At 43.1% G+C, this 25,361-nt stretch overlaps 1 protein-coding gene across 10 annotated transcripts in view; it reads left to right on the top strand.

Moving 5' to 3' along the window:
- The window catches only part of DOCK9 (dedicator of cytokinesis 9), a 180,204-nt gene that overhangs the window by 70,664 nt on the left and 84,179 nt on the right, over positions 1-25,361 (top strand). For all 10 annotated transcript variants that reach the window (XM_077753879.1, XM_077753883.1, XM_077753877.1 and 7 more), the window contains exons 10-26: positions 157-231; positions 1,518-1,658; positions 1,963-2,166; positions 2,560-2,682; positions 6,447-6,529; positions 7,109-7,231; positions 16,572-16,651; positions 16,731-16,918; positions 17,059-17,124; positions 18,365-18,457; positions 19,741-19,864; positions 20,299-20,420; positions 21,506-21,592; positions 21,944-22,033; positions 23,403-23,518; positions 23,791-23,860; positions 25,142-25,267. In XM_077753879.1, the coding sequence (XP_077610005.1) occupies positions 157-231; positions 1,518-1,658; positions 1,963-2,166; positions 2,560-2,682; positions 6,447-6,529; positions 7,109-7,231; positions 16,572-16,651; positions 16,731-16,918; positions 17,059-17,124; positions 18,365-18,457; positions 19,741-19,864; positions 20,299-20,420; positions 21,506-21,592; positions 21,944-22,033; positions 23,403-23,518; positions 23,791-23,860; positions 25,142-25,267 (1,911 nt within the window). The remainder of the gene's footprint in view (positions 1-156; positions 232-1,517; positions 1,659-1,962; positions 2,167-2,559; positions 2,683-6,446; positions 6,530-7,108; positions 7,232-16,571; positions 16,652-16,730; positions 16,919-17,058; positions 17,125-18,364; positions 18,458-19,740; positions 19,865-20,298; positions 20,421-21,505; positions 21,593-21,943; positions 22,034-23,402; positions 23,519-23,790; positions 23,861-25,141; positions 25,268-25,361) is intronic.

Raw genomic sequence — 25,361 nt, 5'->3', positions numbered from 1 at the left:
ATGCAGATGACTCCAGGATGACAGGAGAGTTGTCTCCTAGCCTGGACCTCCAGGATGGGACAAACATGTTTGGACACCTGTGTAAGAAGAAGAGGGTTGTTTTGTTTTCTTTTGTTTTTTAGTGTAATATTTATTTTTTGTTTATCTTGTTATCAGAGTACCAGAGAAGCAGAAATCAAACTGAAAAGTGAAAGCAGAGTTAAGCTTTTTTATTTGGACCCAGATGCCCAGGTACGAACTATTTTAATGTTTATATGTTTAAACTAAGTCAGGGAAAGAGAACGTCTGACAGATGATATGTTTGTTTTGTTTCTGCAAATGCTTGTCTGTTTACTTTAGACTGATAAGCAGCGTAACAGCAATGCAGAAAATTCAGGGGAAAAGGAAAAATAAAAAACAACCATAAACTCATCCCCATTACCACTACCATCGTGGATGTTCTGTTTTCAGTAGATTATGGAAAACTGAGGGATTTATCCAAAGACGTTCTCAATGCACAGAGAGCATATAATTTACACCATATAATGACCATCAGACAATAATAAGCATCACCGTAGATGCCAAAGTGGCGGTGGTATTTCCTGACTCACCCGAGGTGCATGCGATCCACATCTGTGCCCCCCAAAAGTCCACACCCGACATGGGGGGGCAGGCGTGGGACCCAGGGCAGCCCAGAGGGGATCAGAGCAGCCCAGAGGGGATGACGGCTCTGTAGTATTTTCTCCTGTATCTTCCCCCCTTTACATTTGTGATCTTTTTTATAGAGCTTCTTCCCTGTTTACTTTAACAATAAATGTCTGTGTTGCTTCACAGATTTCATAACCCTATGTTTTTGCTTTTTTGACTATTTTTTGTCTGTTTTGATAAAATACACAAAAGTTTACCATTTTAATGATTTTTAAGTGTGCAATTCAATGGCATTAAGTACGTTCCTGATGTGCAGCCATAACCACCATCCATTCCAGAACTCTTTCATCATCTGAAGTGGAAATTCTGTATTCATTAAACACTAACTCCCCAACCCTCCCTCTCCTCACCCCCTAGTGACCTCCGTGGTCCTTTCTGTCTTTATCAGTTCGCCTGCTCTAGGAACCACATTTATGTGAAACCATACACAAAATCCTTTTGTGTCTGGCTTATTCACTTAGCATAATGTGTTCAAGGTCCATCCATGTTGCAACAGGTGTCAGAATTTCCTTCCTTTTTATGGCTGAATAATATTCCACTCTATGTATATACCAGATTTTGTTTGTTTATTTATTTGTTGATGGACACTTGAGTCATTCCTAACCATAATTTTTAAGCTTTATATGATAATCTGTGGAGTAGATATACCATCATTTATTTGACCACTGTTATAAACTATATAAACTTATAAAATAGTAGCTCTATTGTGAGTTAAATGAGTATAGCTTTTCCATATTTTATGGAGTTTCCTCAAGATACATTTATTATGTGATTTTTTTTTAAAAAAATGTGAACATAATACATTTATGTATTTACGTTTTCTTTTAAAGAAGCTTGACTTCACATCAGCTGAGCCGGAAGTGAAGCCATTTGAAGAGAAGTTTGGGAAAAGAATTCTTGTCAAGTGCAATGATTTATCTTTCAATTTGCAATGCTGTGTTGCAGAAAATGAAGAAGGACCCACTACAAATGTAATTTTCCTCTTAAAAATGAATTTTAGAAAATAGAGACAGCAGATATGCCAGTTGCAATGCAGTCTGGACAGAAAATCCTAGTCCCTGATCAGAGAAGTGCAGCCTTTAAATCCGGATGTGGAAGGTTGTTTAGCCTCAGGAACAGGATATTTGTGACAAAGGGTAGGGATGGAGACTCCTTTCTCTTGAGCAGTAATTTATAGCAACAATCATAAATAGGTTTCTTCTTTGATAGCATATTCTCTTTTCCAGGCAGTTTGAGCTGTAGTGATGGTCTGGATTGTTTTTTGTTGTTGTTCAGGTCGAGCCTTTCTTTGTCACTCTGTCTCTGTTTGACATAAAATACAACCGAAAGATTTCTGCTGATTTCCATGTGGACTTGAACCATTTCTCCGTGAGGCAGATGCTGGCCACCACGTCGCCGGCTCTGATGAACGGTGGCAGGAAGAGCTCACCCGCCCTTCAGGACATCCTTCACGAAGCTGCCATGCAGTATCCGAAGCAGGTGGGGGACCGGAGCCCTGCAGCCTTCCCTACCAAGACTGACCTTGCACCTGCTGTGTGAATGCATAATGATACTTTGTAGTACACAGCTAGGGGAAATGAGACCATTGGTTATATCGACAGCATATATAATCAGGCAGGAGAAAGGCAAGCTGAGAGAAGAAGAAGTAATATTTGATTTCTAATTTTTTTTCCTAAACTTCCTGATAGTTGCCCGCCCCACCCCCCGACCAAATTGCCTTTTTGATCATATGATGACCTAGCGGTAAAGCCCTGAGTGCCTCTGAATAGCCTGTTTTAGCACTCTTTGTTGCTTCAGAACGTTTCATGTTCAGGGGATTTGTTCAACGTGGGCGTGCATTTTTCTCACTCCAGAAAATCGTTTGTTCCCTAGGGAATATTTTCGGTCACGTGCCCTCATCCTGATATATTTCTGGTGGCTAGAATTGAAAAAGTGCTTCAGGGGAGCATCACACACGGCGCCGAGCCATACATGAAAAGTTCAGACTCTTCTAAGGTATGAGCTACTTTCATGCTTTGTGATGATAAACCAGCAATTCAGTAAAAGGGCCCTCTGTGAAAATAGAAAGGCTTAAAGAAATCAGAGTTAAGCCTTATTTATTTAGCCAGTTGTATTTATATTTTTTATAGTTTAAAAGATGTGCACTCTTTACAGAGATTTACTCTTAACCTCATGTGTCCAATTTTCATTGAAAAGTAGTCTTATATGTAAATAAAATCCTTCATTGGTCTAGACAATCCTAACATCCTAAAATAATTGACAAAGCTGGAATCATCAGCTCAACAGTAAGCTTTCTCATTAAAGAGGACATACAGTCTATTCAGATAGAGTGCATTCAGCATGATGTGTCTCTTGGGTTCTGGAATTAATCTTTGGGTCCATTTACACTTAAAAGTGAGGCTGGAGGCTAGGGGATGGTCTGGCTCAGATGGTCTGGCCAGTGAGGTCAGTGCCTCAGGCCCCCTGTTTGGTCACATGGAGCAGGTCGAGGTGACAGAAGTGACCTTGGGTAGAAGAGGGAAAGGAAACATACAAGCTCTCTGGTGTATTTCCCTTACTTTGGTGCAGTGCTCACTACTTGGGGAGCACCTTGGTGTGGACATACAGACATGCATATTAGAGGGGATCTACTCCAGGAGCTCTTTTCTGGCATCAGAAAACTGAGATTTACTAAGGTTGAGTTACCTGCTCGGTGCCCCACAGCTAGGTGACCACAGGCACCTGACCATCCCTTTCCAGCACATTGAGCTACCTGGCACAGTGAGCCATAGAGTGCTGTCTCTGCTGGCTTTACGGTGGTTTTTATAAATGCTCATCTGGGAGATGCCATGATATACTGACAAGGACTGGTCAGTGGCAGGAGGTGATACCTCCAAAGCCTCTAAGGGATGTTTCCTGAGCTGAATCAGAGCTTCCCCTCGTGCTCTCTGTGGCCGGCCGTACACCCCAGCTGTGTCCACCAGCTGTAGGGGGTAGTTAACGAAAAGGTTGTAGGAGTCAGAGACCTGGGTGCTGAGTGCCTAACCAGCCTAGGTACTTTGGAGAAGTCATGTCACCTCTCTGGGCCCCAGTGTCCCGTTTATTGTTGAAAGATGATATGACTACGTGCCCCACCTCCTCTCAGGAACAGCACTGAGATCACACAGATAATATACAGGACATTGCTGGGTGCCTACGTGGCTCAGTCAGTTCAGGTCTGACTGCAGCTCAGGGCATGATCTCATAGTTCACAGATTCGAACCCCACGTCAGGCTCTATATTGACAGCTTGCAGCCTGGAGCCTGCTGGGAGCCTGTGTCTCCCTCTCTCTCTGCCCCTCCTCCATTCACACTCTGTCTGTCTCAAAAATAAAAATAAAACACTAAAAAAAATTTTTTTTAAATATACAAGACATTACTGGGGATGCTACAAATCACTGACACTGACACAAGATGAGGTCATCATTCTCATCTATCACAGCCCCAGCCAGGGGAGAGCCATTTCCCCAGGCACACTACCTCCACCAGGAGTATGCCTTTCCGGCTGATATACAGCCGAGTCAAGTTCGGTCTCTGGAGAAGAAGCTATCTTATTTTATAAATCAGGTTTGTTAAACCTTGGATGAGAAGCTCTTTCAGCTCTTCAGTGTTTTAGTTCAAAATTATTGAAGGCCCAAGATGAGATGGGCTCCCCTGACTGCGTATGTGGTATGTTTCCAGGGCCCCAGGGCCCCAGCTTTGCTCTTCTGCCTGCCATATGCACGGCTTGAAATTTGGCAGCTCATGACGGTGCAGAATCACATTTCACCCTGGGCTGCTCTCCTTCACGCCCTCCAGTGCCCGTTGAGCACCCATGGAAGCCGGCTCTTCCCTCCTTACGTATGCGACGCAGAGCTCTGCCATGTGTACATTCTTCCATGCGTTCACTCCTCCAAAGCATTAAATTAAGGCAAAGATTAACCTTTTTATATCAGAATAGGTTTTCTATCTCTCTGCTGTCAGCCATGTTCTGTCAGAATAGAACTTTTGGCAGAGATATTACTGAAGGAGGATTTTCTTACGTATGCCAAAATCATTTCTCTCCTGTTTTCCAGGATGGTCTAGAACACCATTTAGAGTAAAATTTGTCTTGGAGAAGGAAATTCTTATGAAAAGTCTCTGTAGGTGTCGATCATGACTAGACTGAAAAAGAAGAAGAAAAAAAAGGCGGGGGGCGGGGAACCAAAGGCAAAAATGAGTTTTTCAGTCTTTTACATACTTTATGTTCTATTTGCGTCCTCAGTAAGTCTGTGGGCTCAGACCCTGTTTGCCACAGGAAAGAGTGGAACTTATCTGAAATCTAGGTTTTAGTTTTAAGTTTTATGGAAATACTGCATTTGACTCCACAATATGTCATTATTGTTATAAACCTAAAAATAATAGTTTCTATCTGAAAATAGAAGGTAGGCCATTTTCCCCTGTGACCATGTGTCCCCTGAGCCCTGCAAGAATGTGCCCTACCGGATGAAGAAGTGGAGGAATTAGAGGACATGTTTCAGTCAAGACGTGTTTCCAGTTCATTTGTGAGGGCAGCACTCCCACAGCACGACCGTGCTAGAGTCATAATGTTTGGTAACTGGAATGGATAGTGAGGAGTACTGTGGCTCACGCCCTTCGTTTCTTAGGTGGGGAAAATGGAGCCCAGAGAGGGTTGATGGCCTAGATCCACCCAACTGGTTTTCAGTTTGACCTAGAGACAAACGGCTCTGTGTTCCGAGTCCACTCAAACCTAGTGCGCAGATCCCCCAAAGGTGTGGTCAGAAGGCAGGTTCTGACCCACAGGGCCTGGGCTGGGACCTGAGACTCTGCTTTCCCAAGAAGCTCCCAGGCGCTGCTGATGCAGCCACTCTGACACACATTGGTTCACAGGCACGGGATCACAGTCCCCAGAGCTGGTTTGACTTTTCATGTGCTTACGTAATGTAAAAGGCCCTGAACATACCGCTCTGACGGAATCAGACTTTGCATTGGTAGCAGCGCAGTGCCCCGGTACGAGCACCTATAGGGTCTGTCCTCTGCTTTAGCAGTAGGGGTATAGTTGATTGACAGACCTGCCCTGCACACATCTGAGGCCAAAGCAGATCTGCTTCCCTGTGGACAATGGGGTTGATAAGTCAACCCACAACAAATGAAAATTCATCATCAAGAAGTGAAAACAGCAGTAAGTTTATACTTAGAAAATAAGACTATAGCAATTGAAAACCCTGGCCTAACTTAAGTCAGCACCTATAATGTCTTCTAGAACGAATACCTGTCCCCCAAATTGTGGGACTCTGCATAAGCTGGTACACATTAGGAGCTATGCCGGCTTAGTATTTTCATTAGTGTTCTCATTTAAACGTTAAGTATTGCAATCTATTTTGACACCAATTCCAAGAATTAACAGTTGTTAATAACCCAGTGAACTTATAAGTAAGCCTCAGTCATAAAGAACTATGAAAGCTTATGAAATGTCCTACTTGCAGCCTGTGAAAGCAACATCTTAGAAAAGAAAAGACATAACATTTTGGAAACAGTCCTCATTCTGTATAGTCTTTGGAAATCACTGCCACAAAGATTGCATTCAACAGAATACTCTGCACCTAGCGTAGGCCCAGCCGTTTCCTTACCATGCCCTGTGCTTTTCCGTGCATCTGATACTATGGTAAGAGCTTGTTCAGTGGACATGTGATGATGGCCCTTTAGATCATAATTCTGTCAGTGCGGTGCAGCACCTCATATCTTGATTCTCGCGTCTTCAAGGTTGCTCAGAAGGTGCTGAAGAATGCCAAGCAGGCTTGCCAAAGACTAGGACAGTACAGAATGCCGTTTGCATGGGCAGCAAGGTAACAACTTTATCTTTTATGCCTTTGATGTAGATACAGATAGGCGGATATAGATAGACAGACAGACAGACTGACTCATCTTTTCTGTTTATTGCCCAGAGACAAAGAGGATTTAAATGCGTAAAGTTAAAACATAAGTAAGCCCCCTATGTGAATAGTCATTCATCAGAGTCACAGACAGGGAAGATGCCGGCTGGGAGAGCTGTGTGGGGGGCTGGCGGGATGGACGGGGGTTCTCCTTGCAGAGCCGCTTTCTAGCCACGTGTCCCGAGCTCAGCCTGGACAGCAGCCCAGGGCGGGGGCCTGCGCATTACCCTTGTTTGTGGGCTCTGCTTCCTAAGCATCTGACTGTGGATGTTGTTGCCCAAGCACGAGCCATTTGCTGGAAACGTTTTCTGCGTAAATTGAGTTAGTTGTGTTCATCCGCATAAATGTCTCCCATGTTTGCAGATAATGAAATTTTTGTTAGCTACAGCCAATGGAATAATAATTAGCCTTCACATAGAAACCGAAGTTAAGCTGTGGATTTATTTTGGTCTTTTGGAAGCTCTGTTTAGAGCTGTTGTTTGGCTGTTTCAGGACATTGTTTAAGGATGCATCTGGAAACCTTGACAAAAATGCCAGATTCTCTGCTCTCTACAGACAGGACAGCAACAAGCTCTCCAATGATGACATGCTCAAGTTGCTTGCGGACTTTCGGAAGTGAGTCTCAAAGTGTTACTTATTTGCTCACCTGAAAAACAAAAGGTGTTTGGTGGGGAGGAAGGCAGCGGGCTCCACTCAGACATCATAGGGCCTGTTGGGTAAGCGTGAAACTTTACCCTGAGTCCCTGGGAGGGAAGAAAAGGTCTAACACTGAAGAGTGTTCTGGTTAATTTGAGTGACATTTTCAGTGGTGCTGTGAAGGGCAGTGTGAGGGTAGAGACGAGCCTAGGGAGGAAGGAGACAGGTGAGGAACCTTTGGCAAGAGACGGGAAAGGACTCAGCAAAGACGGTGAGAGTGGAAAGGGGAGGAAGGGACTAACTCCAGTCATGTTGGGGAAGCACCATTACTCCACCTGGGGCTCCTGATTGGGGGAAGGGAGGGAGGAGAGAGAAGTGGGGGGTAGTCTCGGATAAGGAGCCCCCCAGTTTCTGACCTGCACCGTGGAGAGACTCAGGTACCGTTAACTGAATGACGGAAGGGAAGAACAATAACTGACTTACTGTTTACCAGCACTGTTCCAAATGCTTTACCTCCGTTAACAAGTGTATTCATTCCCCAGGGCTGCCATAACAAAGTACCACAAACTAGGGGGCTTAAAACAAGGGAAATGTAGCTCTCACAGATTTGGAGGCTAGAAGTCCAAAGCCAAGACATTGGCGGGGCTGCCCTTGCTCCAGAATCTCCAGGGGAGGGTCCCTCCGTGCTTCTCCAGCCTCCCGTGGCTCCAGGCGCTCCTTGGCTTGTGGCAGCGTCACTCTAGTCTCTGCCTGTGGCTGTACATGGCCGTCTTCCTGTGCTTTTCTGTCAAAATGTCCTTCTTATGAAAGAACTTGTCATGTTGGATTAGGGCCAACCCCAGTGACCTCATCTTCTTGATTATATCTGCAAAGACCCTATTTCCAAACAAAGACACATCTGTAGGTACCACGGGTTAGGACTTTAACATATGTGTCCGGGGAAACCATCCAGCCCACAGCGGTAAAGAGAGGGAACACGCCGGCGGGGTCAGTCTGACTAAGAGCCTGCTCCTGTCCCTGTGCTGCTCTGGGGTTCCCTCATGACGGTCCCCTCCCGAACTCGCACAGCTGACTTCCTTTGCTAACGACATGGGTTTTAGAGCTTTTCTGGGGAAATTCTGGGAATGAGAAAGAACTGAGGCTGTTAAAAGGGAAGGAAATGAAAAGCATGGGGACGCCTGAGTGACTCAATCAGTCGAGCGTCCAAGTCTTGATTTCAGCTCAGGTCGTGATCTCACGGTTCCTGAAACCAAGCCCCTCTTTGGGCTCTGCGCTGACAGCACAGAGTCTTCTTGGGATTCTCTCTTTGCTCTCTCTGCCCCTTCCCCTCTCTTTCTCTCTTTTTCTTTCAAAATAAACATTAAAAAAAAAGAAATTAAAAAAAAAACGAAAGGAAGGAATGGTGAAGAGCCAGCCATGAACTATTCTATACCATAGGAAACTTTTAGTCTTATTTTTTTAATTTGGAAAAAAAAACCCACACATGGCAAAGTAACAGTGTCACTTGGCTTAGAACTCAGGACTCACTGTTCAGCTTTCTATTCATTTTCACTTTTTTTGTACTTTTCTCTCTTCTGATTTTTCAGGATTCTTAATAGAGCCATAATTAACATCTCTAAAAAACCTTTACTTACTGATAGTAATATATTGTCACATATAACATGTTTTCATACAGTAATTATTGTCATGTTTCATCCTTGTTTAAAGAATAAAAATCATTTTACTTTTTTTTTTTTAAACTCCAGCACGTTTAGTTAAATAGATTAGAGTTTTCCTGCACTAGCCTACCATGCAGTTCTTAACATTCATGATGTGGGTCCAAACGTAATCACTTAGGACGGTGTGCACTCTATATTGTTAAGGAGGAGAAAGTATATCTATATGACCTCATTTTTGAGAAGAAAACATTTTATATATTTCTTCTTATGTGTAAATGAAGAAATGGATAGGCAAGCAGCTAGCCAGATGGAAAGATAGGCACCAAATAGTCATGTAGGGTGTGTACCAAAATGGTGGTCATGGCTGTCTCTGAGGGCTGGATGTATGGATGACTTTTAACTTCTACTTTATAGCTTTCCACGATTTTACATGGGCTTTTTTTTTTAAGCCAAATTTTTACTTCCATATTCCAACATACAACCAAATGATGAGGTTTTCTACCCGTAATGGTGGTTGGAAGTCCTGTGTCAGAGGTTCTGTGCCAGGCAGGCTAGCTGGGACTGCGCTGGCTGTGGTGGGTCTTGGGCAGCAGCCCCAGCTCACTGTTCTGTCCCTTGGCAGAGGCTGAAGGGTAGGACTCCACAGGGTCTTTAATGAAAAAGTGATCTGAGCGGAGAGCCCGTGGCGAGGAAGAGCGCAAGCCTTCACTGGTTCAGAGCACAGAGTGGCCTCCCTGGCACACCGGGCCTTCATGGTCGTGCTCAGCGGAAAGGATCTTGCGGGAGGAGCATGCTCCGGAGGGCCAGCCAGAGAAACCCCATAGGGATGTGATGCTGTCAGCCTCAGAAGATGCAAAGAGGAGCCTTCGTCCTTCCTTGTCAGCAAAATCCAAAGAAATGCTTGTGTCTGCTCCCTGTGCTTTTCATAGTGGAATTAGGGAGTGGAGGCTTCCTTTTTTTTCTTTTTTCTTTTTAACCTTAGCATTGTTCTTTTTTTTCCTCTTTATTTTGTTTGTTTGTTTTTGTTTATTTATTACAGGAAATAATCTCATGTCACTGGCCTGGGCACCAGCCTGGGTGCAAAGCTGTCGTTGCTGCTCCCATGATTGTCTCAAAATGTCATTTAATAATGGATGGGAAAAATTTTCTCGAGCTGCCCCCAGTCTTTAGAAAATAGCTGTCCAATCTCATAGGCCACTCCTCCCTCTTCTTTGCAATAAGTACCAGGGGTGTTTTCCAAGACTTAGTAGGAAAGCAGTTCTGTCAGATAGACGGCATTGCTGACATGTATGCTTCTGGAAACATTCACCCAAGAAGAAATACTTGCTATTTCATCCTTCTTTGATTTCCTCACAGTGGTATCTTTTCTGACTTCTGCAAGAAATCTGAAAGCATGAAGGCAAAGTATAAAAAAAGAACATTTTCTTTCCTTTTCTTTCTTTTCTTTTCAAATTTTTATTTAAATTCTAGTTGGTTACCACACAGTGCAGTATTGGTTTCAGGAGTAGAATGCAGTGATTCATCACTTACATACAACAAACACCCAGTGCTCATCCCAACAAGTGCCCTCCTTAATGCCCATTACCGGCCTAGCCCATCCCCCACCTACCTCCACTCCAGCAACCCTCAGTTCTCTGTACTTAAGAGTCTCTTCCAGTTTGTTTCTCTCTCTTTTATTTCCCCTTCCCATATGTTCGTCTACCATATACATCATATGGTAGTTGTCTTTCTGTGACTGACTTATTTCACTTAGCGTAATATAGTCTAGTTTTATCTATGTTGCTCCAAATGGCAGGATTCCATTCTTTTAGATGGGTGAGTAATATTCCATTGTATATGTATACAATGACGTGTGTGTGTGTGTGTACACTACATCTTCTTTATCCATTCATTAGTTGATGGATCCTGGGCTTTTTCCATTGTCCATTGTTTGGCTATAGTTGATAATGCTGCTGTAAACATTGGGCTTCATGTACCCCTTCAAATCTATATTTTTGTATCCTTGGGAAAGTCCCTAGTCGTGTGATTGCTAGATCATACTTTTAACTTCTTGAGGAACTTATGTAGTGTTTTCCACAGTGGCTGTACCAGTTTGCATTCCACAGTGCAAGAGGGTTCCCCTTTCTCCACATTGTCACCAACACCTGCCGTTCCTTGTGTTGTTAATTTTAGCCATTCTGACACATGTGAGGTGGGATCTCATTATGGTTTTGACTTGTATTTCCATGATGATGAGTAACGTTGAGCATCTTTTCAAGAATATTTTCTTTCTTTAAAAAAATTTTTTTTAATGTTTTTTATTTATTTCTGAGAAAGAGACAGCATGAGCAGGAGAGGGTCAGAGAGAGACACACACAAAATCTGAAACAGGCTCCAGGCTCTGAGCTGTCAGCACAGAGCCCGACGCGGGGCTCCAACCCACAAACCGTGAGATCATGACCTGAGCCGAAGTTGGACGCTTAACCGACTGAGCCACCCAGGCGCCCCTGTTTTCTTTCTTTTTAAATTTTTTAATGTTGATTTATTTTTGAGAGAGCATGAGCTGGGGAGGGGCAGAGAGAGAGGCACCGAGGATCCAAAGAAGGCTCCGTGCTATCAGCACAGAGCCTACTACAGGGCTCGAACCCATGAACTGCAAGATCATGACCTGAACTGAAGTCCAGTGTTCAACCAACTGAGCCACCCAAGCGCCCCAAGAATATTTTCTTTTAAATGTAAACCTTTTTTTTTTCTTGGTCTGGTGCAAAAGGTGTTTTTATTAAACCACAGGGACAGGACCGTGGGCAGAAAGAGCTGCCTAAATGTAAACCTTTTTTAATGCTACCACATTGGGTAGTTTTTTGTGCTGTTTTGTTTTGTTTTTTGGTTTTGATAGTGCTTATTTATTTTTGAGAGAGAGAGAGAGACGGAGACAGAGACAGAGAGAAAGCATGAGCAGGGGAGGAGCAGAGAGAGAGAAAGAGAGGGCAGAGCAGAGGATCCAAAGCAGGCTCAGCACTGACATGGGGCTGGAACTCACGAGCTGTGAGATCATGACCTGAGCCAAAGTCAGACGCTTAACTGACTGAGCCTCTCAGGTGCCCCCACATTAAGTGGGTTAGGCAATAATATTTATTAATAGGGTTTGTGCATGAGACTTATATGTATATATTTTTATTTGTACCGTTATTTTCTTTGTGCCCAAGTTTGACATTCTTACTTCCATTTCCCTCTGGTTGCATTGCACTCAAGCCAGGTGGGGCTACTTGCCTTTCTCTGCAGCCATCATATACTTTCACTCCACCATGCTTTGCCCTCTGCCTCAACCATGCTCCCTTCTGCTGTTGTCAAGGGACCCCTGTCCTCTTTCAAAGTCCAGTCTGTAACTCATGTCCATGTTGGGAAGCCGAAGCAGGTCATGTGACTTCTCTGCTTGAGTCCCCTCTTCTTTTTAAGGGGGAGCCCTAATAGCCCCGCGTCCTATAGCTGTGGGGGGGAGTCAATGAAAATGCACTTCAGGGTGATGTCTCTCACTGAGAAGACTCGGCTCATTCCCTTCCTTCTCCGTACACTAGACACTCGCCTTCCTGTGGAGGTTTTGCACACCCTGTGTGCATGTGGTTGCCACCATCTGTCTGGCTGAGCACAGGAATCTATCGCATTAGTATTCTGTCAGTGGTGCCTAGTCTAGTGCATGTCGTATCCCCATAAGCACTTGATAAATAGTTACTGAAATTTCTCAGAGACATAAACTCAGTGATTTCGTTTAAACAGAAGCATCTCAAATTTCTTTCAATCACGTACACATTTCTTTAAGTGACTCCAAAGCTTTTTAGATTCTATTTCCTTTTATAAAATGCATGTTAGAAGATTTCACCACACGCCTATATTGCGTTAATCCCTTTAATGGGTCAGTGCAGAAGATGGAGAAGGGAGGACCGGGCTGCAGAAACACAGAGGTGAGGACACCAAATCTGTGGGCGTGGGATGATTGCTGGTTTGTGATTCTCCCCTGGCCTCTGGAACTTGTTGAGTCAGCAGGATTGTATGGGCAGTGGGAAGAAAAGACCTTTCCTTTTCCTCAGAGTGAGAGCCTCACTCATTCCAACACTGATATGTAGATAAAAGAAGTTCCCAAACTCCAGATACCCTATGTGTGTCTACTGTATACATTTCTTTAATGCAGTTTTAGAATGGGCTTTCATGCTCAAGGTATTGTAAGTTGTGCATGGAATATATATACTTTTCAGCATTAAAAAAAAACAGCAATGACTAATCCCAGTAATAAGAGAATTCACTTTGTGTAACACACACACACACACACACACACCATCTCTTTGGAAATGGCATATTAAAAAGGGCAGTAGAATTTTCATTGTTTATAAGGTTTTGAGGTTTAATAAGCTGGGTTCCATAAAACCCCTAAAGTTCTGAAGTAAATTTAAGATTATATTTAAAAAACTAAGTTGGTAGAAACAGCTTCCACAAAGCCCATGTGCTGTGTGCTTTGGAACTAAGCTCAGATCTGCGCTTTCTTGGAAATACATGGACATACTGCCTCTATAGAAATAGCAGCCAGAACTAAAAACTTTCATCAGGAGAAAGAAAAGAGTATAGTTAGACACAGAAGAATATAACACATTGTGCAAAGAGTTCCAGTAACGATTGTTTAGTTAAAACGTGTTGCTTAGAAATCCAGTTATCCAAAGTTTATATGAGGATAATGGCAGAGTAATAGAAAAAGTGAAGAAGGGACGTATTCACTTATTGGCGGAAAAAACCAGGAAGGGGTGAAATACAGTGCTCTTGAACACTTACATTTGGAAATACTCTTTGCAATGAACAGAATAGTTCAGATTCTAGGAAGCAGAAACAACTTCCTGGGTGTCTTAAGATTTGTGGGAGGCAGGGTTTTGTGGTAAGTGACAGTGTTGAGGTGTTTGAGAGAAGAGGTGGAGCGAGACACTCTATGTCAAGAAAATTTATAGCTGCACAGAAACCCATGGGTCTCAGGGTCGACATCCCTGAAGAGCCCTATGTAAAGTTGAGAGCGACCCCGACAGTATATCATTGTGGGAGCCCACAGTGTGGGAGGCAGCAGCAGCAGCAGCCAGGAGATGATTGTCGAGGGCACAATCTTCTGGCTAGTAGAAAAGAGTATTGTGGCGGCGCCTGGGTGGCTCAGTCAGTGAGGCGGCTGACTTCAGTTCAGGTCATGATCTCATGCTCGAAGGGTCATGAGTTCGAGCCCTGCGTCGGGCTCTGTGCTGACAGCTCAGAGCCTAGAGCCTGCTTCAGATTCTGTGTCTCCCTCTTTCTCTGCCCCTCCCCTGCTTGCATTTTGTCTGTCTCTTTCTCTCAAAAATTATAACATTAAAAAATATATAAGGAAAGAATGTTGAGTTTTTTGAATAAATCACACAGTGGACATAGGGACAAGATAAAACGGTGATGCTAGGCTGTACTTAGACATCTTTTGGCCAGAAATCTTTAAAAAATTGTTTTAAGTTTATTTTGAGAAAGAGCAGGGGAGGGGCAGAGAGAGAAAGGGAGAGAAAGAATCTGAAGCAGGCCACACTGACAGTGCCTGGGGCTTAAACTAACGACCTGCGAGATCATGACCTGAGCTGAAATCAAGAGTCTGATGCTTAACCCACTGAGCCTTCCAGGAGCTGCGGCCAGAAATTTTTTTTACCTGAAGGCAGAATGTGTGAGAAACCGTTGACCTGCCTTCCTGATAGTTATCTCCCTCAGGATTTCAAGAAATGCTCATTTAAACTCTGATGTAAACAAAAGACAAGTGGAAAGGAAAGAAACCCTAGGAGAAAGCGATTCTGCAAGTTGAAGCTGGCCATGGGCAAAGCTCAGAGTGTGCTTGGCCCGGGCTCTTGTCACAAGGAAGCGAGGATTTAGGACTGTTAGGAAATCCTGATACAAAAGGAACTGTACCCTGGGTTATATGGACACGTTACACGTGAGGCTGCTTATTTACAGATAACAGGAATGTCTTCGGGGTCTTCACATCAGGAGCTAGGAACTTTTCAAAAATAGGAGTAAAACCAAATGCAGAATCTGCAGGCCAATAGCTTTGATGGTCTTTTTTGGCCATGTTTTAAAAGGCATTATTCAACAGGTGGCTTATGAAGAACCATGAGGCAGCATTCTGTTTTCTAGGATTAAGTCATGTCATGTCGAGCTTCTCATCCTAACCACATTGCTGCTTTTCTCTTTTCAATTGGGTTGCTAACCTGGTACCACAGAGGAATGCAAAACCTTTAACAAGCGTATATGCCAGGGTGTCCTGTGAACAAGTCAGGGAAGCGTAGTGTGCACGAGCGGACAGGTATTCCAGGTTCGGTGGCGAAGGGGCTATAACATCAGTCTGGCGACGGACCTCTGGGGGTTTGAGAAGGAGCCTGTTGTTGGCCATATTCTGTGCGGTATCATCATCACTGACTTTTTTTGAGAACATAACATGCTGGTGAAATGTTCTAATGACATCAGGCTCTTAGGAATATCTCCTACATTAGATGTTAGAATCTGGGTTTGGAAAGGTTTTGATCAACTCGAAATGGCTCAGATGTAAAAAAGTGAAATTTCCGCAACCAAAAATCAAATCCTGTTCTGAGTTCCCAAACCATAATTGTATGAATGTAGGAGAGAGATGTAGCATGAAAGTAAAGCCTATGGAAAACGATTTCGGAAATTTAGGTAGTTTAAAGGTAGTGTACGTCACTAGGAGAGTGTGGCTACCACCAAATAATAGAATCCGGCTACATCGGTAGAAGCCAGATTGTTCAAAACCAGCTCGCTCCTCTGTCCCCACCTGGTCAGACCTCACTGGGCCTGATCTATGCAGTCTGGGCACCTTGACGTAAATGGAACATTGTTCTAGGGGAGAAATGGCATTGGAGGAATGTCCAAAAGGGCTGAAACCACAGAGGCCTTCAGCAAGGTGTGGTTGCTGTTTATAGGTGGCTGAAAGGTGTTACGCAGAGAATTAACCAGGCCCCTTGGTGAGCGCAGGTTTCAGAGAGGTGAGATGAGGAAGTGCAGTCTGGGTGTGAAAATGGCTGTGCTGAGTTTCCTTGCAACTAGGAAGGGGTGAGGCGGAGTCACCCCTGTCAGGAATGTCACAGAGGAGATACTTGGATTGAGTCACACCAAATCTAAACACCAAACATTTAATTCAGTACTTTCTTTGTGTCCTGCATTTTACTAGATACTAGAGCCAAAGATGGCATCCAGCTCTGTATTTTCATGATTCTAAATGAGCCAAGAATGTGTGGATAAGGCTGGAGTGTGGTTCACGAAAACTAACACTCTTAACTAGATTTGTGCAGTCCAACGCAGTAGCCACTGGCCATGGCTGACTATCGAGCATGTGAAATACAGCAAGTCCAAACTGAGATGAGCCATAAGTGTAATACACGTCTGCATTTGAACAATCAGAATAACTTTTTATACTGATTACATATTGAAATAATAATAGTTGGGATATATTGGGTTAAGTCAAATGGATTCTTAAAACTAATTCTACCTGTTTCTTTTTACTTTTTAAAATGTGGCTACTGGGAGGTTTAGAGCGTGATTCACACATTTCTCTAGAAAGTGCTGCTCCGGAATTAGGTTTTAGAGCTAACCTAACTTATACACGTGTGATCTTTCTCTTCTGTTTATAGACCTGAGAAGATGGCTAAACTCCCGGTGATTCTGGGCAATCTAGACATTACAATTGATAACGTTTCCTCAGACTTTCCTAGTAAGTGTTAGTTCTTTGTAATAACGAGACAAAATTTTGTTTGGTTTTTACTTCAACTTGTTTGTTGTTAATTTTCCAGATTATGTCAATTCATCGTACATTCCCATGAAGCAATTTGAAACCTGTAGTAAAACTCCGATCACTTTTGAAGTCGAGGAATTTGTGCCCTGCATACCTAAACACACTCAGCCTTACACCATCTACAACAACCACCTGTACGTTTATCCTAAGTACTTGAAATATGACAGTCAAAAGTCTTTTGCCAAGGTGAGCGCAAAGATCGAGGTTTCAGTTTTGAGATTAGTCTCTCTTGGGTTTTGGCTTCTCATATTCTTTTATAAACATTTACATTTTCTGGCTTGTTTTGCCTTATTTTCTTTTTCTTCTTTCTTTAAATATTGCTACAGGCCAGAAATATTGCTATTTGCATTGAATTCAAAGATTCAGATGAGGAAGACTCTCAGCCTCTGAAGGTTTGTTTTTTTATGTATGCTCGCATTTTTCTAGCTTAAAAGTGGACTTGAGCGATAAATTGCAGAAAGAAATTTTTAACTGACACAAACGTGAAGATCTGTGCCACCATAATATACCACCAGATGGGCTGAACCTTACAGAATAGGGAGTAGATGAGTTCTTGCCGTTCATTGACTATTTCTGTTTTGTTACAACTCTTTAAGGATGCAGGTTTCTTAGGCTTGTTCAGTTCAGTAAATAAATCATGTGTGTGGGTGCTAAGAATTTTTCTTAGTATTGTATTAGTATATTGTATTAGTATGATCGATAATAGAAATAATAGTAAGGATAGATTAGTATGATTAGCATATTGTATTAGTATGATCGATAATAGAAATAATAGTAAGGATAGATTAGTATGATTAGCATATTGTATTAGTATGATCGATAATAGAAATAATAGTAAGGATAGATTGATATTTATTATAGTATGATAATAATAACAGCAGTAGATTCTTGGTGATGTTTATTGAGTACTTAGTATAATCCAGACTCTACTTTTAGAGCCTTAGAGGTGTTAAACTCCTTTAATTCTCCTAACAGTAATTTTTAGATGAGAGTAATGCACAGAATTTAAATAAGATTGCTTAGGGCTATGCATTAATGGCACCGCTGTTCAAACCCAGGTAGCCTGGCTCCACAGCCCAAATTCTTTCCTGTAACGAGGTGAAGATGACTTTCCAAGAAGGGAAGGAGACAGAGATGTAAAGAAGAATATAATAATCATTTTTGCCCCCCAGAAAAAGAAATTCATGGTTTACTGAGAAAGCTGGCCAAAGAGAAAAAGCTCCTGGCACATAGAAGGTCCTGAAATGATTTTTTGTCAAAAGTGAATAATTAGTGTAAACAATGCTAAGGGAACCCAGAGGAAGGAGTTCATCATTTCTTGACGGACACGTGGAATGTGGTCCACATAGAAGGGAAGGCCGTTCAGACAAGGGATCGCATGAGAAAGGGAGCCATGGGCAAGCCCGTGTCTAGTTACAAGGCGGGCGGGGTGCTGGGAGGTGGGTCGGACGTGGGTGGGACGCAGGAGTAAGGGGGTGGAGGGGTCTGGAGTCTCTTAGGCAGAAGAAATCCATCCATCAGAGGTGGTTATAGGCTTATGCTGTAGGAAGGCCTCTTCACACCACATCTGAGTTTAATTTCTGACCCTGTTAATTAAATACTGGTGCTTTTCTCTGCTAACTCTTGCTTTAGTGCATTTATGGCAGGCCCGGTGGGCCAGTGTTCACAAGGAGCGCCTTTGCTGCGGTTTTACACCATCACCAAAACCCAGAATTTTATGATGAGGTAAGTGAGGAGGCTTTCAAGGGAAATCCCAGTTAACCAGGTTTAAAGAAAACTCCAAGTTCTTTGCTTAGTAAAGCAAAATTCAAGAGAAACTGCATACTGTGCTGGAATTACAGTGCGAGAACTAAATGCTGAAGTATTTATTTTACATCATCTTTTCTAATTACAAAAGTAACATTTATTCTAAAAACTTGGAAAAAGCACATCATAGAAAAGGAAAAGTCATAAAGCTCTCCTCTATTACTACCACAATTAATATTCTGACATACTTTCTTTCAAGTTCCCACTTAAGTGTAGTTATGTTTGTTGGACCCGAGAATCTTTTTTTCTTATTATTGGGTTTCTTTATGTAGAATGATAATGTACTTCATTAAAACTACTATGTGAATCCTACTATTTATTAAAAATTTTTTAATGTTTATTTTTGAGAGAGAGAGGGAGAAAGGGAGGGACAGAGAGAGACACGTACAGAATCCAGGGCAGGCTCCAGGCTCTGAGCTGTCGGCACAGAGCCCGATGTGGGGCTTGAACTCACAAACTATCAGATCATGACCTGAGCCATAGTCAGACACTTAACCGACAGAGCCACCCAGGTGCCCCTGTATGAATTCTACTTTCAAATGTTCTATCCTGGTTTTTCATCATGCCTTGGCTGTGTTAGGTTAATGTAGTGGTGTTGATGTCACGTGTTTTCTAGTTCTTTCTAGAGTTGAAATCCCAACTCTGCCATTTCTGGTCAGTGAATGTCTTGGTCTGTTCAGGCTACAGCAGAACCACAGAATAAGTAGATTGGAAATAGCAGGTATTTATTGCTCATAGTTCTGGAGGCTTCAGTCCTAGATCAGGGTGCCAGCATGGCGTGGTGAGGGACATCCCCAGGTCACACACTTCCCAGTTGTACCCTCACGTGGTGGGATGGGCAAGGAGACTCTGTTGGATCTCTTTTAAGAGCATTAATTGCATTCATGAGGCCTCTACTGTCATGACCTAATCTCCCCCAAAGGCCACACATCCTAACACCATCACCTTGGGGGGTTAGGATTTCAACATACGAATTTGGGGGTGGGAGTGGGGACACACACATTCAGACCCTACCAGTGCGTTATGGATCCATTTCTTCTTTAGCACAGTTTCTGTTCTTTGAGTTCTTTGACTGCAAATGTCCATACCAGTTTGGAGACCAAATGCACGTTTGTGCATTGGGTGACATGTGTGCCTGCTCTTATTGGGAATTTTCGTTGTTGTAAAATATTAGCAAGACTGTTATGTGGTCTTCTTTGCAGATTAAAATAGAACTGCCCACCCAGCTCCACGAAAAGCACCACTTGTTGTTCACCTTCTTCCACGTCAGCTGCGATAATTCGAGTAAAGGGAGCACAAAGAAGAAGGATGTTGTTGAAACACAAGGTTTGGGGTCTCATCATTCCTTTGATTGTCTATAACTTACATAGTAGGTTCTTAAATTTTATTTTATTTCTTTTTTAAGTTTTATGTATTTATTTTAAGAGAGAGAGGAGAAAGCATGCGTGTGCAAGTGGGGAAAAGGCAAAGAGAGAGGGAGAAAGGGAGAATCTCAAGCAGGCACCGCACTGCCAGCACGGAGCCTGAGGGGCTCGAACTCACGAACTGTGAGATCATGACCTCATGCTTGGCTTACATATGTAAGCTTTTATGAAAGATCTTTTCAGAATTGTAATCCCAAAGAGACCAAAGTACATTGTAGACAGTGCTGGGCAGAGACGAGATTTGGGGCCTTAAAGATCAGGCAGTTTAGTAGCCCTGACTTTCTTTCACACGTGTTCCAACAACCTGCAGTGAAATTTTTTGTTTTGTTTCAACAGTTGGATATGCCTGGCTTCCTCTGCTGAAGGATGGAAGGGTAGTGACCAGTGAGCAACACGTTCCTGTTGCAGCCAATCTCCCCTCTGGCTACCTTGGCTACCAGGAGCTCGGGATGGGCAGGGTATAGAACTTTAAGACTGATTGATTCCCGTACCTTCAGAAAACATGAAAGATCAACTAATGCAGGAACAACACAACAAAGTGCACAGTATTTTTGCTGGTCCCAACAGTTTGGTTTTAGTTACTCATTTTCAAGTAAATGCAAGCTATTGGAAGTCAGTGCTATTAACAGCACAATCTAGAATTATAGTTGGGGCATTTTAAGTCCTGAACTAGCAGCACCTCAGCAGGGAATGAATACTTAAGAGATACCGGATGAGGTAGAAGTTTTTTGCTGCAAACCAGCCGTGCTCAAATAAGGAGGTGTTCTTAGAGTCACACAAACTATTAGCAATTGTCTTTCTACTTAGAGTAAATGTAGTAGCAACTCTCGCCACAGGGTAGCCCATTCTGATACCTTTGCTGATCCATTAAGGCCTGGGTTTTCTCAGATTTCTCCAACCGGTTAATTGATTTTGCAGTTTGTTTAGCCATCTTAAATTTTATAGATTTCAGTTTTATAACACACTCAGATAAGGTCTGCTTCATTTTCGTTTTGCATGACTTTTAATATTTCTCAGCATTGAAGTAGTGCCAAATTTGGGTCCATGTTATAGACAAATGGTTAAAATATTCCAAAATCGGGGGAAATTCTGTAACATTCAGTTATAATTCCTAGTCTGAACGTAAGAAAAATGGAGAATTCAGAAATCAAAATAAGCACACAGAGGACTGACCCTTTACCCATGTAGAACGTCTTACTGTCCCATTTGCTGGACAGTCTTCTGCCATCCCTATCAGGATCCTGAACTCCAGTTTGGTTTAGTCATTGGTGACACAGGATTCTTTACCTCTCAAACAGGCAATAACTCATACAACTGCAATTAAACGGTAACAGAAAATCCAGTAAGGAAATCATTGTAGCCAGGGAAGAGATTGGGCAGAAATTAGCACTGTTTGCATTCTTGCAGCGAGCCAGCCATAGCTGTTGAGTCAACGACGCTGTTTGGGCCTATGACACCTCATCAGTCCCCTCGGTGAACATGGTGTTTGAAGCCAAGATGGCTAATCTGTTGGGATTTTTTTCCCTTTCCATGTTTTTTCTAGCATTATGGTCCTGAAATTAAATGGGTAGATGGCAGCAAGCCACTACTGAAAGTTTCCACTCATCTGGTTTCCACCGTATATACTCAGGTACGTGCTGTTCTGTTAGCATTAACTAGCAGTGATGCTCAGTGAATGAATTTGCATGATCTTTTTGGCCAAAAAAAAGAAAATCCTAATTGATATGTTATACATACATATAAGGTGCTCATATGTACTGACATAAATGAATAGTACAAGTAATGTTTCTCAACTACTTCCTCTTTCGTTGGAGGATCTTTGAAATCTTTTAAAAAATTTTCTCTCTCTTGATGTTTTCATTTTTATAGGATCAGCTTCTTAGTCTGAATAAAACATGCATGCTGTAAGAAGCAGGTACTTCTGTTTCCACAGCATTATGCTAATAGGCCTTCTTTCTTTCTCTTCTTTTTTTTCTCCTAGGATCAGCATTTACATAATTTTTTCCAGTACTGCCAGAAAACTGAATCTGGAGCCCAGGCCTTAGGGAGTGAACTTGTAAAATACCTTAAGGTATCAGATAGCTTTCTTAGTAACCCCTTTTTAATGAGATTGGAGTGGGTTGGGTTTTCCGTTTGCTGGCAAGTGTCATTCTTACCTCTTGGGAACCTTATAAGGATGCTCTTATCTAGATACTCTCAGGTTGATAGCCTCTCTGTGGTTTTAGATGGTGGCAAGAAGCTGCCTCAGAAATAGGACAGCTCCAGAGTGCTGTACGTCAACTCTGCCGAAAGTAAAATAAAAAATTTAATTAAAAAAGAAAAGAAATAGGACAACTGATCTGCCTTCATCCTTGTCCCACATGTACTGTTTTTAGGCCCAACTCAAAATACATTGTTCTCTGCCTAGAAAATCACTCACATACGCAGGCCTTGTCCGCTGAGTGCTCACTGGGTGCAGAGCGCAGGGACAAGCACATAAGAAGCAGGGACTTCAGTCCCGCCATTAAGGAGTGTGTAGCTAACTGGAGGAGATAACACAACCTTGGAGAATGTGTGCCAGGTGGGCAGAAACAAAGCAGAACAGAACAGAAAATGTGTGAACAACCCCAGTGCTGGGCAGGGGTTCGAGGCCCCCAGCATCATGGGACAGCAGTAGCAAAGTGGGATTTCTCTAGGGGAGTTTTATCCAGAATGTGGTTCAAGGGGAACATTTTTAAAAAAGGAAAGTAGTTCAAAGAGCACCTGAGGCCTGGGGGCAAAATACAAGACATATGAGAAATGGGATATGTTTGCTTGATTTCAGCAAGGAAAAGGGAATGGGGATTTCTGAAGCCACTTCTTTGGCAGGTGCCCTCTCTGGTAGCTCGTAGAGAGCCGTATGACTTTAAGAAGAGCTTTTGTATTCATTTTCTATTGCTGCTATAACAAATGACTGCACAGTTGGTAGTTTCCAACAGCACACCTCTGTAGGCTGAGTTCCTTTCTGGAAGCTCTGGGGTGAATCTGTTTCTTTGCCCTTTCCCAGCCTCTGAAGGCTGCCCTCATTCCTTTGCTTGCGATCCTTTCCTCCATCTCAAAGCCCATCCTGTTGCATCTCTGACCATTCTTTCCTTAGGCACGTCTCCCTGACCATCCCCTTCTGCCTCCCTCCTCCAATTTAAAGACCCTTGTGTGATGACTTCATGCCCACCTGGGTAATCAGGAGAGTCCCCCTGTCTTAAGGCCAGCTGATTAGCAGCCCAGTTCATTCCCTTTTGCCATGTAACATATTCACAGGTTCTGGGAATTAGGATGTGAACATCTTTGTCCCTTATTCTGCCTGCCACTGCCTCCCATTGTTTTTGATAGACTTCGTCCATCCTTATTTGGAACTGGGTGGAAGTTTGTGGGGGTTGATCTACTTTTAAGAAGAAAACGCAAGTGCCGTTTCTTGTCCTTAGAGCCTGCATGCAATGGAAGGCCACGTGATGATCGCCTTCTTGCCCACCATCCTAAACCAGCTATTCCGCGTCCTCACCAGAGCGACCCAGGAGGAAGTTGCCGTCAATGTGACACGGTGAGAGAGGCAGAGAGGCAGATACCTTCTTCCCTTTCAGTCTGTCCACATCTGGAGCGTGGTCGTACATATCTGGGATGCTAGTGTGTGTTGACCATTCTATTTAAGAAATTTCTGTTGATCCCATGTGTAGGGACCCCATCTAATTCCTCGTTTCCTTGTTTCTTGTGGTGCCAATAGCATCATCATTGTTCTACTACTACTGTGTAATAATGAAATGTGTTCATTTTCACATTACTATTCATTGCTTTATTCATTCCTGTGGTGTGTAGGGTCATTATTCATGTGGTTGCCCAGTGCCATGAAGAAGGATTGGAGAGCCACTTGAGGTCATATGTTAAGGTATGTAAAATAAACTGTCCCAATCACATAAATCTGTGGCTCTCCAATTTTCCTTCTAAGGACTCATTTTCTAAAAAATCTAGTTATTTTGGGGGTGCAACTTAATATCTGTGCTTTCCCTTCTATACCTAAAAGCCAGTGCTTGTACCTAAATGAGAGGAAATCCAAAGAGGGGCAGCCATTCGTTTATTTACTTAATTTTATTTTTTCAACTACGTTTCTCTTCATGGGTTTTGCAAATAATGATGTGGAATTTTAAAGAATTTTAAGTCGCTCTAGGTAGGCCTTTGGTATAGCCTATTTTCTTCTTTTTTATTTTTATTTTATTTTATTTAATGTTTTATTTATTTCTGAGAGAGAGAGAGAGACAGCTTGAGCAGGGGAGGGCCAGAGAGAGAGGGAGATACAGAATCTGAAAAAGGCTCCAAGCTCTGAGCTAGCTGTCAGCACGGAGCCTGACACGGGGCTCAAACCACGAATTGTGAGATCATGACCTGAGCCGAAGTTGGATGCTTAACCGACTGAGCCACCCAGGTGCCCTTTGTTGTTTTTTTTTTTTATGTTTATTTATTTTTGAGAGAGAGAGAGGGAGACAGAGTATGAGGAGGAGAGGGGCAGAGAGAGGGGGAGACGCAGAATCTGAAGCAGGATCCAGGCTCCAAGCTGTCAGCACAGAGCCCAATGCAGGGCTTGAACCCACAAACCACGAGATAATAACTTGAGCCAAAGTTGGATGCTTAACCAACTGAGCCACCTAGGCGCCCCATAGCCTGTTGTCTTCATTTTTCTTTTTCCCAACAAAAATTTGCAGTAAAACTGCTTCTCCTGAATTAGAAGGTTAGCTCTGGCCACCGTCAAATTAGATAACTTTGTGGGATGGCAAGAGATGTCATGAGGTTGAATATCAACAAGTTCTTCATTTATATAACACAGTTCCGTAAACAGAGCGGCGGTTACCCTTCTGAAAAGTTACACACACGTTCTGTTTAGTCTTAGACACCTCTGTAGATTATAGCTGTGGAATCAGCCCCCCAGGTCAGATGACACATTCCTCCAGGTCCTTGGGAGTGGAGTCATGGGCTGGCGGACCGCTGACCTTAGCCAGGTGGTTTCCGTACCAATGGGTTCCCTGAAGGAACCCTTCCCACTTCTGTTTCCACCCCTTCCTCTCCCCGCCTGCACTTGCACGTGGGTCCCTGACCGCCAGCCCCCGAGCCTCTCCTGATTTCAGCCCCCCTCAGATAACTGGGGCATTCAAGTATCTCTCCCTTTTCTTCAAAGTATGCGTACAAGGCTGAGCCGTACATTGCTTCCGAATACAAGACGGTGCACGAAGAACTGACGAAAGCCATGACCACAATTCTCAAGCCTTCTGCCGACTTCCTCACCAGCAACAAACTACTTAAGGTATGTCGAGGGGCCAGGGTTGCTCTGCAGTGTGGAAACGGATGGGAGAAAACCCAGAATGCTGCAGCTGGATCAGTTCTCTGTCCCTGTGTGC

The sequence above is a fragment of the Crocuta crocuta genome, unplaced genomic scaffold (genome assembly GCF_008692635.1).
Source record: "Crocuta crocuta isolate KB4526 unplaced genomic scaffold, BGI_CrCroc_1.0 scaffold31, whole genome shotgun sequence".
Classification (NCBI taxonomy): Eukaryota; Metazoa; Chordata; class Mammalia; order Carnivora; family Hyaenidae; genus Crocuta; species Crocuta crocuta.
This window is presented reverse-complemented; position numbering and strand designations above follow the sequence as displayed.